We start from the raw sequence: 17,916 nt of genomic DNA on the forward strand, positions 1-17,916 counted from the left end.
CATATTCATTATCCATTGGTGACTGCCAATCTAAACGGCGTCAGTTTCCAAGCCAGGCCTTTTTATCTGACAGTCTCACAAACTCTGCTCAGAGCTGAAAACTCAACTGGGTTCTTTATGCCTCAAACATCATCACCTGCAATTAATATTCTGCAGCTGGAACCAGGCTGACACAAGAGAGGCAAAACAGACCACAGTTCGCTCTCCCATAGCTGCATCCCTCTGCAGGGCTAAAAGGAGCAAAGACTGGTGTATGCCAATGACACCAGCAGATAAAAGTTAAAGGCAGACAGGAAGCAGAGCTGTGGAAGGTGCCACTTTTACTTAACCACTTCTCTGACCCTATAGCCTCATTTTAAGAACAAAGTCTAATCTCAGCTGTGTATCACAGGGCATCTCCGTAGATCTGCAGACATGCTACAATAGATACAGTACTGACCCCTAGACTGCGTGCAGACATAACTACAGGACAGTTCACTATTCCACCACCAGAATCTGGATTGGTTCTTAGGGCTCCCGCACTGGGATCTGCGCTCACTTTGAGTTACACCTGGGATTAGAGGGGAAAATATGTCCTTAATTAGTGAAAAACACTACGATAAAGGAGATCTGTTTGTATGGAGTAGGTGAATAAGTACAGTGCCAAGTTTGGTTTTTTTTCTTGCCTTGGGAGCCTGATCAATCAAATTCCTTACGGCTAGTTAAATTGGTTAAAGTAATTAATAGCCACCACATCTATCCATGGTACTTATCTGGTCCTCATTACTATAGTATTTGAGACCCTGACAACCTGGAACGTAGATATCCTCACCACACCCTTGCGGGCTAGGGCGGTGCTATTATCCCTTGTGTACAGACGGGGAACCGAAGAACAATGACTTGTCCAGGATCACCTATCAGTCTGTGGTAGAGCAGGAAACTCCCTAGTCCCTGTTTAGCACTATAACCACTGGACAATGCTTCCTCCGCCCAAACACAATGGAATTTGGTCTTATTCAACGCCGCCTTAACCCTAGACAGCCGGGAGAAAGTAAGAGCAAGATTCCTTCGATGGGTTCACAGTCAGGAAGCCACCCGGCTTGCTGTAAGTTGTCACAGTGCATGACCCCAGTTTAGTTGGGTGTGCGTGTGTCCCCGTGACTTTAATGCTGTTTGACAGCCTCACTAATCTTTAATTCCCTGTTAGCTCATTCCCTGGGGCAGCACCGTAGCCAGTGGTGCAGTTGGGTCATGTGAGCACAGCATGTCTCTGTTCTGAGGTCTAGCTTCTGATTATGCTCTTTAAAGTTATGTAAATCACTTCCCTTTTCACCTGGGAAGAGGGAGGGGGGAAATGCACACACAACGGGCCAGAGACACACCTGGTGTAAATCATTTGAAGTCAATTGGGGTGCTTGCACCAGAGATGAATTTGGCCCCAGTGTGTTTCATGTAGACTCTCAGTGACACGAGAAGCACTCGGATCCTCTGGGGAGGGGCATCAATATAAGAACTCAGATAGGCTGATACAGATATGGCCCAAGAATGAATCCAATGGTGCACTCCTCACTGTAATTTGAGGCCAGCAATCACCCTTAGCTTGAACGTTTTACACTCTGGGGAGGTAAGTTTGAATTATTATTGTAAAAGGTGCTGGACTGAGGCCAGGGGCACCGGAACGGGGGGGGGGGAGAGAGGGGAGAGTGGGTAGAAGGGGAATTGTCAAGGGGCCATGGCGGCCATAAGGGAGAGTGATGGGGTGGGGACGGGGTGGAGAGGAGCAAGCGGGGGCAGGGTCTTGGGGGGAAAAGGGCAGCACGGGAGGCGGGTCCACATTTCGGGCACTTTTAGGGACCTTCTGCGGCTCCTAATCGATGCCTTCAGTCTGGACCAGTGGTTCCCAAACTTTAACAACTTGTGAACCCCTTTTACTAAAATGTCAAGTCTCACGAACCCCCTTCTAAAAATGAATATTTCCAGGGATTTTCTCCTTTACCTGAGAATAAATTATAAAAGCAGTGATCTTGGAAATATAAAATTTGTTTTTATGACATGCTTATTACACACTATTTATTATTAATTATTATTTATCATTACACTATTTTTATTACATTATGAAAACAGTAACACTCTTCCAAGATCTCACTTTCGTAGCTTGTATCTCTTTGAATAAGCCTGTTATAACACAAGGCTCCTATGTTTCATCCAAGAGTATCAGATGTGAAACAGCATGAAAGTATTTAAGAAGCCAACTCAAAGAGTTCCTCGTACACAAGCATTCGGGTCTCGGGCAGTCCAGGCAGACAACGGACGTTACAAGAAAGCTTAAACTTGTTCTTCATAATAATTTTAAAAACAATACTAGCTGCCTATTTAATTTTAAAAACAGCAAAAAATATCCACCTCCCTTTCCATTTCTTATAAGGAGTTTTGAAGTTTAAATCTCCTCAGTGTGATAGATATGCTTGCTTTGATCTGCTTAGCTCTTGGAAGTCCAGGGGCTCCAGGCTGCTGGCCCCGTGCTGCCCGGGTCCCTAGGGACAGTTCTGTCCGCCATTAGGGAATTTTCCCCCTGAGAACCCCCTGTAACCTTTTGCGAACCCCCCAGTTTGGGAACCACTGGTCTGGACTGAGGCCTCCACTCCACAGGGCTGTCAATTACCCAGAACTGCCCTATTGTGGGACCAGGACTACATGGCCCTGAGGCAGGAGTCCTAGGAAGAGAGCCATGCAGATACCTATGACTGTGCAGCTCCGGGTGTGGGGCTGGGAGGTACCTGTGGGAATTGCTGGGGAGGGGAGGGGTTCCAAGAGGCTGGCTGGCTACATTCTCCTCTCCCCAATTAACTCCACTTCTCCTCCACGTCAAACCAGATTCTGTCTGTCATGCTGGACTCGTAGGGTTGCCAACTGTCCATTAGTACAAGGGACGTTATTTTTTCATCTCTGTACAAGCTCGGGAGTTGCTGAATGCTGCAAAAAGCAGCAAGAAATACCCCTGGTGAATGTAGGCGAGTATTGCTTAGTATTATTAATAATAATGATGATGAGAATAATAGTAAAAAAATACTACTGGGGTGGAGGGCAGGGGGTGCTTAGCAAACAGTCCCTTAGCAATGTTGCCAACCCTCTGCTGGAGCATGCTCCTTTCACCGTGTTTGTGTTGTACAGGAGCAGGCTCCATGAAAACCGCCTGATCTTGTCCCCCAGGCCCCGAATAGAAACCACACTGTGTCTCCCAGGAGGGGGTGTCTCTTGCAACAGTCCAGTGACGTTTATGCCTCTAGCAGGTTTCTGGTCATTGGCCACGAACAAGCGTTAAAGCACAGCAGAGAAAGGCCTGGTATAAAACGGGGGCATCCTCGCCGTCCTACCGTGCGGCACCCCCGGGAGTTACTTACACCGCGTCGTCCTCACTCTCCGCACACAGGGTCACTTTGGAGCCATCTCGCAGCACAATCGTCATCAGGCAATCTCGGCTTTTCCCTTCCGGGGGCTGCACGTCTGGAAGGCAAAGCATCAGCACGTCAGAGGAGTCAGGGCAGGGGTGCAGCTAGCAACCTGAAACGTGTGCGCACGCATGCATGCTCGCACACACGCACACACACACCACCTCCTTCCCCTCAGGATCCGGGCACTCCAAGTCCCTAGTCCCAGCCCCACGTAAGGGCCTCCCCCGGCCACACGCCCACGACATCGCTACGCCCCCCTGAACTATAACCTTACTGACCTTGGGGTGTCACACAAGAGCCATGTGCTCAGGGGTTCATTGCCACTCCACTGTGGGCAAGCCTCACCCCTCCCTTTATTCAGGTGGGCATGGGTCTGTCTTGGAGAAAGGAGTGCTCACCCCCCCCCCTCTGGGCACGTGGGGCCCTTGCTGATATCTGAGGGTACGATTTAGTTACGGAGATGAGGGAAGTCAGGGATTCCGCGACATTACCAGACCTCCGTGACTTTGGCTTCAGCTGTCAGCGGTGGAGCCAGGCCTGTGAGCCCCCTCCCCATGGCTTTGGAAGGCCTGGGGCCGGGGCTGTACCCCCCGTGGCAGTGGGGCTGGGGCTGTCAGTCCCCCCCATGGAGATCCCGGTCTCATTCTTCCCCCTCCCTCCCCCGCCCCATTATTTTTAGTAAAAGTCACGGACGGGTCAGGGCTCCCATGAATTTTTGTCTATTGCCCGTGACCTTTGCGTGACTTTTACTAAAAATAACCGTGACAAAATCCTAACCTTACTTGACACCAGACCAGCAGAGCCACCATGGGACTGGCAGCAAGCCCCACCCCCATGCCTCTGCCGGGCAGATATTGGGGGGCAGGGGCTGCTACAGCAGGAGGCTTCAGAGATAACACGTCACAGGGATGACTGAGGCAATTTGCCCCTCTCAGATCTATTGACTGAGGCTCTCTACAGACTCAGGCAGATGTCACCTGATCACTTACACACAGGACTTGTTTTCAATGTTTTCTTTGCAACCATGGGAGCTACAAACAAAACCACTCTCATTTTAAAGGTGCCCGGAGATTCTAACCACGTCATCCTGGGAGGTCAGGAGCCTGGGGCCTAGGCATGTCCATACAGGGCCCCTACTCCTTCATCCAGCCCTGCCATCATCTCCCCCCAAGGCAGCCCTGCCATCTCATGCATGGTGATGGTGGAGCCAGTGATGCAGCAGGAAATATCTAGCCATGGGTGAGCAATCTAAGAGAGCCTGCCAGTAATGGCATCACAATGGCAGACCCTAGTAGTTAGGCTAATATGACAGGATGGACACCTAACCCAGAAAGAAACCCAGCCCTTCTGGACAGAGCCAGTCAGCTAGCCCTTCCCATCCCACTCATTAATAATAATAAATAATAAGTAATAAACAATAATAATAATGACTTTCACTCATTGATCTCAAAACACTTTATACAGCAGGGTCAGTATCATAATCCTCATTTTACAGATGGGGAAACTGAGGCACAGAGCGGGAAAGTGACTTGCCCAAGGTCACTAAGCAGGTGAGTGGCAGAGCTGGGACTAGAACCCAGCTCTCCCAAGTCCCAGCTCAGTTTCCTGGCCACGCTGCCTCCCAGCAAACAACATGGGAGACACAATTCATTCTCCCTCACAGGCTGCCGAAGAGCCCTCTGGGGAAACGAGGCTGGTGGTCCTAGTCCAGCATCTGGTGGGCAGGACAGACCATAGCATGAGCCACTCACACAACTTCTGTCCTCTCCAGCAGAGAGAAGCCAAGGGCTGTCCGATCAGGGCTGAGCCAGATCAGCAGGGGGCACATGGGGGAAGCTCGGGCTGCCGTCTTCGGGGCTGTCAAGCTGGCACCTTGGCATGTCCCAGCATGTGTTTCCATGGGTTCAGGTACTGCCCAGATGGCGTGGGACCAGAACCGCTGCAGCGCTCCCAGATGCAGGATGGGCCAGAACTTCAGAGCTAGGCCTGAGCTCTCCCAGCTCCCCGGGTCAGTGGTTCTCAACCTATTTACCATTGTGGGCCACATCCAATACTACCTGTATGGCCCTGAGGATGTCACATGGGCTGGAGCTGTGTGTGCTGATTGGGCCGCAAGAGGCCCACGGGCCGCAGGTTGAGAACCACCTTCCTGGCAGTTCTGCCTAAGGGGCCCCTCCCTCAGGATGGGAGTGCACATTACCTGGCTTCACAAGGCACGGCCACTAGGGGAGCTTCCCTTCATAGAATCATAGAATATCCGGGTTGGAAGGGACCTCAGGAGGTCATCTAGTCCAACCCCCTGCTCAAAGCAGGACCAATTCCCAACTAAATCATCCCAGCCAGGGCTTTGTCAAGCCGGGCCTTAAAAACCTCCAAGGAAGGAGATTCCACCACCTCCCTAGGTAAAGCATTCCAGTGCTTCACCACCCTCCTAGTGAAAGGAGGCCTGGGAACCGGGGAGACCTGCCAACTAGGGAAACAACACAGACAGAGGCATCCTCTGCGTATGCACACTGCTCTCCAACCCTGATTCCAGAGCCCCGGTAGCACAGCTATGCTGGGGGTGAGCAGGCAGGCTGGGAAGTTCCAAGTGACAGCGGCCGCTCCCCAGAACAAAGGATAACAGCAGCACTGCGAGGAGGCGTTCCGCTGCCGAGGGAGGAGCAGCTCCTTGTGCTGGTGGTCAGGCGCAGAGCGCTGGGATGCTGGTCTCAGAGCATCAGCTCCAGTCTGGAGGTGACTACTCGGAGTGGACTAACCCAAGAGGAGAGAGTTCCCCATGCCTATTTAAGTGGAGCTGCACTTCCCCATGAGGTCGGCTGCAACCTACTACCCAGCAGGCGAAACCTGCTGGGACTCCTGATTGCTGCAGACGAGCCAACCCCAGCCCAGGAGGGATGGAAGCCGCTCGGCCATGTGACCTCCTCCTCGGCAGGCAAAGGGCAAACAAAAAGAGTGAGGAAGAGCGTTAATGCGAAGTCAGATGGTCTGGCGATGGCAGGGCAGGGCACTGCTGCAGGAGGAAGCTTGCAACAAGCAGCCAGCAAGGTCTGTCACGCTCTGCTGGAGACACTGACCCTCGTTTGCTCCTTTACTGATACTCTGCCCTAGGGTTAAGTCAGCTTTGGGGCTGGCTGCCAGCCCTGGAGAGTGAGTCCTCTAGTTACACGCAGCTGCCTTCCAACAGTCCCTGCACATGCCTTCTCCTTGAGCTGGAGAGCCCAGCGACAACTGAGGCATGGGCTAAGTGACTTGCCAGAGAAGTCTGGGCTGGGAACAGAACCCTAATCGCCAGAGTTCCCAGTCCAGCGCCTTAACCACAAGGCCACCATCCTTCCCCCGCTACAACAGGTTATACCAGGGAACAGGCGAGAGCTGGGAACGGGCAGAGACCCAGCCCAGTTTGGGTGCCACTGTCATACCAGAGATAATCTCTTGAATGAGGGAGTGGTTCCATAGCCTATCCACTCCTTCCTTGCTAAAGGAAGAGCAAAGCAGCCCTGTGATGTGGATACCTGCCCCACTAAGCGCATCAGCTCCAGTCTACACTGGCTAGCAAAAAGCTTTCACTCACTAACAGCCTGGGACAGGTTTGAACCAGGAAACGAGAGTTGCAAGGCTTTCTATCATACCCTACATTACACCAGTTCCCTGAGCCATTCCTAAGGGAGTCTGATGTTACACTATTTACAGTTACAGACCCCTTGAAATACAGCACTGTTTTGAAAGAAGCGACCCCAGGACACAGTTTGCCTTTCTGTAGCGTCTTTCATTTCAGGCTCTCAAAGCAAACTTGCATACATCAATGAATTAAATATCACCACCCCTGTGTGGGGCAGAGACAACATCATCATCATCATGTTGTTACAGATGGGGAACCGAGGCACAGAGAGAAAGTGACTTGCCCAGGGTCACGTAGGAAGCCTGTGGCAGAGCCATGACTAAAACCCAGACACCTAGCCATCCTCCTAGTTCGTCGTCATCAAGGCAAATTCCAAAGGGACGTGGCCTCCTTGCTGAGCAAGCACCACCCGGATTGATCTCTTGCTGGGTCCTTAAAACCATCTGGCTGGATGTTCAGCCTGAGTCTGTTACTGGCAATCTTATCACACCACTGAAGCTGTTGGCCCACGTGATCGCTGACCACACAGCAGCATTCCTTAGGAAATGTGCTTCTTAATTCATTGGTCTTCCTGCTAGTTGCATGCCCACAACGGGAGTTGAACGCAAGCAAGTGATGGACTAATTGGGCTCCAGGGATGCTGAGGCACAGTCCCCTGCTCTAGCCACTGGAGGATGAATGGCAAAGAAGCCAGCAACAATCCCAGATAAAGTATAGAGATAGAGCGTGGTTCAGGCAAACAGCAGCACAAAGGAAAGACTTGCAGAAGGTTAGTTTGTTGGGCCCCTTCTCCTCAGGTTTATGATGTATGGAACGTAGGTGCGGCCGGGGACAAAACTGCACAGATAAGAAGTGGCAGCCGTCTTAGCTCCAGGGCTCCTTGAGAATACCGTGAGCCCTGGCAGGTACAGCCATGAGCCCAGAGGAAGACAAACATCACCAATTGTGACTGTCTTTTGTATCCAATGACAACGTCAGACTCACCTGTGTTCTCTCGTGGCCATATAGTCCAACCTCCGAGGAGCAAGGCTGTGAACAAATGTCACGCAGGAATACATCGTCTCCCACTGATGACTTGGCATGACCAAAAACAAGTAGTTTGAATAACCCAAGCACTTAAAAAACAAGGAACGGAACAATTAAGGAGACATCTCTAATCCTACACTGCCCCATATAATATAAACAAACACATTTTTTTAAAAGCATTTAATCACAACACAATAACCTTAACTCTGACCTGTGGAACACTGGGAAATTTTGTTTTAGGTTGTTTGAGGGGTCTTTTTTTACATTATTTTTGCTATCTTTAACACTCCAAAATCAAATTTTAAATAAAGGATTATTGTTAATTGGACAATATCGGTTAATACTTTAGCAACCAGCAGTTTTTGGATAAACTGTTTATTCCTGCCATTTCTTGCTCTGTTTGTAGTTTGCTGGGGAAAGTGTATCACACTCATTTAGGATAATATTGGTGGATCTGTAGACGATGTGTATTTTTGGAATTTTGTAAATCTATCAGTTAATGGCCAGAACTGATTGTGGAATTTGGAAGGGCAATAGCAAACCATTATGAGCAAGGAGATGAGAAATTAGGGGGGGAGTAAAAATTTCCACTTTTTGGTGACCTGTTATCCATACCTGGTTTGATATATTTTCATCAAACTTGGCAGAAACCTCAGACTAAATCTGGCAATTTTCAGGCCAAACTGATTTGCCAAGCCGAAAAGTGATACGAGATCTAAAACTGGGCTTTAAAATGGAATCTACCAACAACCTAACCTAGGGAAAGGAAAGAAAAACTCTTGCCTCTCCATAATCAAGCACTTTGAGATCCTCAGAGAGAGGGCTCTATAGAAATGCCGTGTTGTTATTGCGATTAGAAGCACAAGAAAGGAGCTTTGTGCCATAGGAATTTCCTTTGTTCCAACTGCCTGAGGGATAATGCAACTTGCTGACTCAACACAGTACCATGTATTGAGTCACCAGAACAACAACAAAATGCAAACCAAGGAAGAGAGAGAATCTCCCTCTTCACCCAAAAGAAAAACAGGCTCACATCTTGTGTAAAGTATATTCCACTGCCCTGGGCTTGTGTATTCATTATGTAGTACTCAGACATATATTCAGACACATTCTCTGATTCATGTAGCGTCTATTATAATCAAGAGTTCAGGTTCCAAATAAGTCCACATCAACAACAGAAGGAACAGGTCATTCACAAGCTCAACACCTCACTTCAAGCAATAAGCAGCATCTCACTTAGTCACCAAGGTAACAAGCGAGCCAGCTGTCACTCCAACTGCCTAATCATTGGTGTTCTCTACATTCCCTCATGGAATGGTCTTGTCTTGGGAGACCTGTGAAAATCGGAGTTTTGGAGAAGAGACCGTTGCTTTCTCTGTGAATTGTGGGAACAAGACCAAAATGAATTTCAGGGAACCGAGGTTCAGAACATTGGCTTGGGTTTGCCTGGGCTGTGCCATCTCTGAAATGGCAGAAGTTTGACATGTGAGGTGCTTTTGAAGTTACAACTTCGCAGTCCTATGTAGATGTATCTTTTGGTCATTATTAGGGGGCTTTTCTCCCTTTCCCAGAAGGGGCCCAGACAACTCAGTCTTGCCCGCATTGAATACCTCCACCTCATGGAGTGGGCAGCACATTGGAAAGCTCATGCATGATTAACCCCAAAGGAAGGCAGAGGTTCCAGAGATGGGGAACGTGTTTGGGTAATGGAGGCAGCACACCGCCGTCCTGTTCAGGACACTTTGGTTTAGAAGCCCCCAATGAGCTCTGCTCCTCTAGAGGTGGGAGAGCAGGCGACACATATAAGACATGGCGAGCAGAAGTCACTCACTGCCAGCTAAACAAATCTGCAGAGCATCCCTATGGATGACCTCGTAGCCAGAGCACACAGTGCAGTCGGGAGAGTCACAACTAGGACAGGGGCACGGGGAGCCGAAAGAGCAAGGACGGCACCCCAGAACTGACCCATGAAACGGCGAGTTTATTTTTATTACAGCATCCCTCCTTTAAAATCAAGCAAGTCCAACAAGGCCACGACACTGAGTGTGAACATGAAAGGCAGCACAGTCCAGCTGGCAGAGCATTGCACTGAAAGTCAGAGCTGGGTGCTAATCCCGGTTCTGCCACTGACTCAGCGTGACCTTACCGCTGCACGTCTGTGCCTCAGTTTCCCCCTTTGTACAGTGGAAGACAAGGATACTTGCCGCTTTTTGTAAAGGGCAGTGTAATCGATGGAAAAATGAAGCAGTAGTGCTGTATTATTTACCAAAGAGCACCAGAATGCTCAGCTCCATACTAGACAGGGTCCCTACCCTAGCAGCACACTACAAAGACAGACAGCATGCACAAACCAGACACTGGGAGCAGGGGCGGCGAGTTATATGGGCCCGTGGTGCCCGGGCTCCAGCAATATTCAGGGCCTGGCTCCACCAATGTTTGGGGCCGGGTCTCTCCCCCGGCCCCGCCTGCCGCCCCCACGCGCCTCCCCCGAGTGTCCCCCAGCAGCCCTCAATTGCTGCCCCCGCTCACCTCCCCCGGCCCCAGAGCCTGCAGCTCACTCTGACTCTGCTCTGCCGGCTCCCGGCATCAACTACTGCCGCAGCGTCCTAGCGCCCCCCATCCACTAATGGCAGGGCAGGCTGCCCTTACCCTGCCCTTCTGCCCTAGCCCTGAGCCTCTCCAATGCCCCAAACCCCTCAACCCCAGCCAGAGCCCTCATCCCCCCGCACCCTAATCCTCTGCCCCAGCCCTGAGCCCCCTCCTGCATTATGAACCCCTCATCCTCAGCCCCACAGCCCTCACCCCTCCACTCTCTATCCCCAAACTTCCTCCTAGAGCGTGCATCCCCTCCCCCTTCCCATACACCCTATCCTGCCCCCAAACTCCCTCCCAGAGCCTGCACCCCCTCCCTCTGCACCCCGTCCCACCCCCAAACTCCCTCCCAGAGCCTGCACCCCTCACCCCCTCCTACGCCCCCACTCCCAGCCCAGAGCCTGCACCCAAACTCCATCCCAGAGCCTGGACCCTGCATCTCTCCTGCACCCTAATCTCCAGCCCAGGGCCTGCACCCCAGACCTCCTCCCCTCACCCAAACTCCCTCCCAGAGCCTTAGGCAGGTGGGGGGCGGAGTTTGGGGGGGGGGCGGGTTCTGGGCACCACCAAAATTTCTAAAAATCTGCCACCCATGACTGGGAGCCCCAGAGGACAGTTCTCCCAACATCTTAGACACTGCGAAAGCAAGGGTGTCGAAAACGTGAGGTGCAATGGGACCCCCAGAGGCATTCGCTCACCTCTGCATTCGCGGCCAGTCTTTATGTCCCGGCAGTTGAATTTGATGTGGATCCTGCCCTCCAGGTCACGCTGAGTCTCATCCTGGTAATATACAAGGCCACCGTCTAGCCACAGGACAAACCAGTTCCTTTTCCAGCGTCGCAAAATGGAACCTGCAATAGCCAGGAGGAAGGGGGTGAGGGCAAAATCCAGACAGACATCTGCCGTCCAGATAATAGTACGTTCCTCCTGCAGGGCTGCTGATGGGGCAAAGCATCTAACCTCTTGCTCTCACTGCCTCTGAGCGCCACACGCGCCTCACTGAAACAAGGAGAGCTTTGCTGATTTCAGCGTTCAGCCACTAGATCTCATTCTGCCGTTGGTTGCTAAATTAAAAAGCCCTTTTAGTTTGGGGTGTTCTTCTCCCCCATGTAGGTTTTGACATATGAAAGGCTTGTCTTGCTGGACACACAGACCAGACACCCAGCTTGAGCCGCTGCGTCTTGCTTTAAAGCAGAAAACAACAGCCCAAAGCAAAGGCCAGTCTGATAAACAGAAACATACAGACAGCTGGGAGAAGTACTGCATGGCGAAAGCATGCTTGGGATCTTAGATTTGTCTCCCACCTGATCCCTTTGGGGGCAAAGGGCAGCGTAGCAGAGCAGGGATAGTGCTTCTCAGGGTATGTCTACACGGGAGCTGGAGGTGTCATTTCCAGCTCGAGGAGACATACCTGTGCTAGATCTGATCAAGCTACTGTGCTAAAAATGGCAGCGTAGGCATGGCAGCACAAGCTGTGGGAGGGGCTAGCTGTCCTAAGTGCATAACAGCAGACCTCGGACGGGATTACGATCGGGTTGGCCATCCCGCTGCTCACTCTCCACAGCTCTGCTTTTATTTCTAGCGTGCTCAGAGCTAGCACACGTACATCTCCTGGAGCTGGAAAGTACCTGGCCAGCTCAAAGTGTAGACTTACCCGCAAAGTCACATTTCTGTCCTTGCTTCCCCCTGGCTACATGGGCGAAATCAGATGCCCCAGCCCTTTTGATGGCACAACTCACTGCCCCCTTCATTCTGGCTCAGACAGAGGTGAAAGTAAGCTGGTACACCCCAGTACGGCGTACCGGCAAGAGCCAGTGCGCCATACCAAGGCGGATCGGTTTCCCCTGGCGGCAATTTGAAGGGCCTGGAGCTCCCAGCAGCGGCTGGAGCCCCGGGCCCTATAAATTGTCACCAGAGCCCTGCTGCTGGAGCCCTGGGGAAGCGGCGGCGGGGCTCGGGCAGCGATTTAAAGGGCCTGGGGCGCCTGCAGCAGCTACCGCCCCAGGCCCTTTAAATTGTCCCCGGAGCCCTGGGGTAGCAGCGGCAGGTCTCCAGCGGTGATTTAAAGGGCCAAGGGCTCAGCTGCCGCCCCAGGCCCTTTAACTTGCAGCCGGAGCCCCGCCGCCTCTACCCCAGGGCTCCGGCAGCAGGGCTCTGGGGACGATTTAAAGGGCCCGGGGCGGTAGGGGCAGCCGGAGCCCAGGGCCCTTTAAATCACCGCCCGAGCCCCTGGCTGCCGCTGCTACCCTGGGGCTCCAGCAGCGCGGCTCAGGTGTCGATTTAAAGGGCCCAGGGCTCCCACTGCTGCTATCCTCCAGGGCCCTTTAAATCACCATCCGAGCCCCGCTGCTGGAGCCCTGGGGACCGGTAACGGCGGCGGGGCTCTGGCGGTGATTTAAAGGGCCAAGGGCTCCCAGATGCCGCTACTGCAACGGAGCCCCGTCCCTTTAAAGCTGTAGCGGCAGCTGGAGCCCCGGGCCCTTTAAATCACCCCCGGGGCTCTCAGCCGCCTCTGTAGCTAGTAGCTCTGGGGGTGATTTAAAGGGCTCAGGGCTCCCAGCTGCTGCTACCACAACCCCAGCCCCGGGACGTTTAAATCCTGATTTAAAGCACCCGGGGATTTAAAGGCCCCTCCTCTTCCAGTTGAGGCCCCGCCCCCTCCTAAGGACTCCGGAGTACCGGTAAGTCCTTTAAGTTACTTTCACCCCTGGGCTCAGCTCTGCTGGCATGGCATCATGGGGGGGTGGAGCTTTGGCTTTCCACTTCCTGCCCATCTGAGAAGGAGGGGAGCAGCTGTGTTGCTCTGGCCCCTATGTAGGGCCCGGTGCTGTAGAGTAGACAGCATGCACAGGGAGTAAGCAGGCTCCTTATACCTTCTGTATATAGTCAGGTTCACTACTGAGCCCTTTTGTCTTTCTTCCTCATGTCTGATTTACTGCAAGCTCTTTGGGGCACGGCCCTGTTCATCATTGTTTCTCCATGTAAAGCCCCTAGAGTAATTGGGGGCACTCGGGGTCTGATTCTCCTCTGCCTTGCCCCTTACATAGTGGTTGACACCTGGGAAAAGTGAATGGAAGGGGACGCCAGATCAGAATGGCTGTGTTCCACACCCAGTGGTGAGCGACTGCACAAAGCGTAAAGCAGTGGAGAATCCGGCCCAATAGAGTTCAAACAGAGAAGGCCAAAAAGTTTTAATTAGGGCCCCCAGTGAGAGCTTTAAAAATAAAGCCGGCCCCAAATGAGCAATCGCAGCAAATTGGTCACATACTCAGCTACCACGCTGCTGGGAGGGATAGAAAAGCCTACTCTGGGGCCAGACTGTTAACCCTTGACTCACCTGGGTGATGAATTACTTGCCAGAGTAGTCTCACTGACTTACTTGGGTGAAGAATTCCTCACCAAGGGATAGCTCAGTGGTTTGGGCATTGGCCTGCTAAACCCAGAGTTGTGAGTTCAGTCCTTGAAGGGGCCACTTGGAGATCTGGGACAAAATCAGTACTTGGCCCTGCTAGTGAAGGCAGGGGGCTGGACTCGATGACCTTTCGGGGTCCCGTCCAGCTCTATGAGCTAGATATATCCCCATATATTATAATAGGGGGACAAAATCTGGCCCATAGATTGTTACCATGAAAGTAATGTCAACAAAGCCAATAGCTTGTGCTTGTGACAGCCTTGTGCTGTTGCAATAATTCCCAGGCCCAGAGCAACTAGAATTGGTGTGACAGGAGCAGAATGGCATGCTAGGTATAGCCTTCATGTCATTACCAGGGCACTGCTATTCAGGAAGCATAGTGCAGTACTGGAAGTCACATGTCCTGGGTTTTCTCAAACAGAAAGACAGCCTAGATTTGTAAGGCCAGAGGGGGCCATCTAGCCTGACTCTTGCATAACACAGACCAGTTACACTCAGTAATTCTTACACTGAGCCCAGTAACTTGTTATTGAACTAGAGCATATACTTGAGTAGATCTCCATCATCAGAGACAGGATTGTCTGCTATCAGGTTCCTACACACTTTAGAGTCCAGTCCTCGAGGCAAAAACACTGTTCTGCAGCCAGTGGGTTAATATGAAATGTTTAAGCACTCGGGACCCAGGCTGTGCATGTAATAAGCACATCATCCAGCTACCCAAAGCATGTGAAGAAAAAATGCGTCCCCCAATACCCCCAACAACGAGAACACAGCCAGGAGAAACCAGCTCAGTGCACCCCTCCCTTCCCAAATAAAGAGAGATCTTTTGGGCATGACACAGCTAAATTACAGACTGAACTTACTCTGTCTCCAAAGCCAGCCGCTCTTCATCAGCGCCATTGCTTTAAAAGGCCTTTCCAAACCTATGAAGGCTGGAACATCAAAGGCACGGAGTTAAAATAAACAACCACATTGGGGTCTGTCATCACCATCCAAATAAACACTGCAGCTTTCCCCAAAGCTACTCGCCTTAACTACTGGGTTTCCCACATGCAGGCTTCTCCTAGCAACTTTTAAAAGAAAGTATTTTGGGTTCTAAATTTAAGAGCTAATCTGGGTCAAATAGATGCAGTATTTAATTATCTGTGTGATATGAATTGAAGAGGGAAAAAAAACTCCAGCTACCTTTCTTTACACCATTAATCATGTTGGGATTTAGGGATTAGCAGCTCTCATGTATATGTAAGTGGAGAAATCCAGAACATACCTGCAAACACAGGCAATAACTCCCAAAGGCTTTGGTAACTTTCCACAGTGACGGATTGGCAAAAAGCAAACAAGTGTTGCAAATGGATGAAAATTGGTTCTTACTAGAGTTTAAAAGCCCATTAGTGCATACAAATCATAGAAGTATAGGACTGGAAGGGGTCCTTGAGAGGTCATCTAATCCAGTCCCTTGCACTCATGGCAGGATTATGTAATAACTAACTAACCCATTCCGGACAGGTGTTTGTCTAACCTGTTCTTAAAAACCTCCAATAACAGAGATGCCACAACCTCCTTAGGCAATTTGTTCCAGTGCTTAACCACCGTGACAAATGCAACAGCCAAACAGTGGGGGTAACAGATAGGAATACACCCACTTTTTTTTAAGTCAAGAGTAGCAAGGCACAATACATTTTCAGTCTTTTGGGGGGGGGGGGAAATAAGAAATTTTACTAATTTTCATCAGTATGTATATTACATACAATCTGAGCCAATCTATGAACACACAAAGTGAGTAGTGTCACCTATTTCAGTGTTTATGGACAAACACACAGTATTCATAAACTACCCACTAGTTGTATTATACACCTATACTCACACCTGTGCATGAGGGTATCCTCACACAGCCATACAATACAGCCACACACCTCTTTAAACCATACTCCTGGACAGCGCCTGGGTGTTGCCTTGAGACACATCACCTGTTAACTGTCCTCGGGTGGAAACAGCTCAGGCATCCCTCTTATTTGCAAATTTAACTGGACCACTCGTGTTGACAGCGAGCAGCTGCCACCCGTGGAAATTCACGGGCATCGGAAACTCCTGTGCACTTGCATCTGATGAAGTGGGCATTCACCCACGAAAGCTTATGCTCCAATACTTCGGTTAGTCTTAAAGGTGCCACAGGACCCTCTGTTGCTTTGTACAGATTCAGACTAACACGGCTACCCCTCTGATACTTGTGCACAGTCAGTCCGCCTGCTAACCCCTCGCCCCCACCTGCTGTTGCCAAACAAATCCCATGCCAGCCGGGCAAACTCACAGCCAGCACAGCAGCGTGGTGCACACGCCCTGACCCCACAGCACCCAGCTCTGCGCAGCCTTTACCTGGGAATATGCAGGACCCTGCCACGCGCCGCTGCTAGAACCCCTGCCTCTGTGACGCGTGGGCCAGCCGGGTGCCCCCCCGCGCGCCAGGAACGCGCACACAGCCACCCTCCCCGCTGGAGCTCGGCTCGCACAGCACGCTGGGAGTTGTATTTTGCAGCCGGCTGCCTGCCTGGGCAGGGTAAGCCAGGCCGGAACTACAGCCCCCAGGATGCAAAGGGGCCGCTCTCGTTAATTCCGACAGGCTGGTTGTTTTGCAGGCTGGCTGTGCCCGGAGCAGGTCTGGCAGAAGGGGAGGCAGGTGCCCCTGCTCAGACAGCCTGCAGCGGGGCTTGCTTGCTTTGGCCCCTCTGCAAGCGCTGACTGGGTGGCTTGCAGAGGAACAGGCTTGCATCAAAGCCTCCTGTGCAGGGCTGAGGTGGGCATGGCCAGCAGAAGCGGCCGGGCAGCCTCCGCCGGGGACCCTTCCACGCAGCCTGTGCAGGGCTGTCTATTTTTAGTCGCGCTTCAGCTTATTAGCAGAGAGGATGGGCTGGTGGCCTCGCTCGGCTTAGGAGGCGATCACAGGAAAGAAACAGACACTTGCACGCCCAGGGTTTGTCCCCTTGCATAAGGCTTTGGGGAGGGGAGCACAGCCGTGATCCCAGGGTGACCCGCTGAACAGAAAGGCACCGCTGCAGCCTAAGCCGGGGCAGTGAGCTCTGTGTGTTGAGACATAGGATCACTCGCTGCCACTAGCCGTGGGAAAGCCCAGGCAGGCCACCATGCCACTAGAATGAACGTGGGACACACACCCACACACACCCACACACACACACCCGTCACTCAGCCCTGGGCAGGAGTGTTTTCCACTGCTTTTGTCCAGTCTGGCTTTGAATGTCCCGAGTTCTGGGGCTCCCACCACTGGGACAATATCACGCCACCAAGTAGAATGGGCTGGGACTTGGGAAGAAATCCCTAGCGGGCAGTGCTGAAGATGTGGGACATGCTTAGGAGCAAGTGTGCACTGTTTTTAGCTGTGGCTGCCTATTGAGTCGATGGTGTACCTGGGCTGTGTTTGCACATATTACATCCTGTGACGGGGGGGCCTTAGACAGAACCTGTCCTACCGATTAACAAGCAGCCTGTCTGCTAATAAAGGCTGAGACCCTACCCCAGGGTCTCAAGTTACTGCTGTCTCAGACAGCTCTGCGCTCTAAGGCTCCAGTAGCTGGTGACCAGGTGCAGAGCTGCAGTGAGCCTTTCTGGAGCCCCTCCTGTGACATTCCATTCCATATTCCTTATGGACATATGCATATGATATGAATATGACATAACTGAGATATACATTATGCAAGATGGGTCTTGTGAGATATCACTGGAAAGGTTATGATTTACTGAGTGCAATTATCCAATTTGTATGCCTGTATCATTTCTGTATCTGAAGTTCGGAATATTGACTATGTATCTGTATTTCAACT

The 17,916-nt window shown here is 51.6% G+C and overlaps 1 protein-coding gene across 1 annotated transcript in view; it reads right to left on the minus strand.

Moving 5' to 3' along the window:
- Positions 1 to 16,528, minus strand: part of PLEKHB1 (pleckstrin homology domain containing B1) — a gene marked incomplete at its 3' end in the record, with an annotated part of 34,738 nt that extends 18,210 nt beyond the window's left edge. Inside the window, exons 1-4 of the mRNA XM_026658021.1 lie at positions 16,457 to 16,528; positions 14,947 to 15,006; positions 11,370 to 11,522; positions 3,381 to 3,483 (exon numbers count right to left, since the gene is read on the minus strand). Coding sequence (XP_026513806.1) covers positions 3,381 to 3,483; positions 11,370 to 11,522; positions 14,947 to 14,983 — 293 coding nt within the window. The remainder of the gene's footprint in view (positions 1 to 3,380; positions 3,484 to 11,369; positions 11,523 to 14,946; positions 15,007 to 16,456) is intronic.
- Positions 16,529 to 17,916: the final 1,388 nt, after the last annotated feature.

This window comes from Terrapene carolina, unplaced genomic scaffold (assembly GCF_002925995.2).
Source record: "Terrapene carolina triunguis isolate 2854851 unplaced genomic scaffold, T_m_triunguis-2.0 Scaffold386, whole genome shotgun sequence".
NCBI classification, from domain to species: domain Eukaryota; kingdom Metazoa; phylum Chordata; order Testudines; family Emydidae; genus Terrapene; species Terrapene triunguis.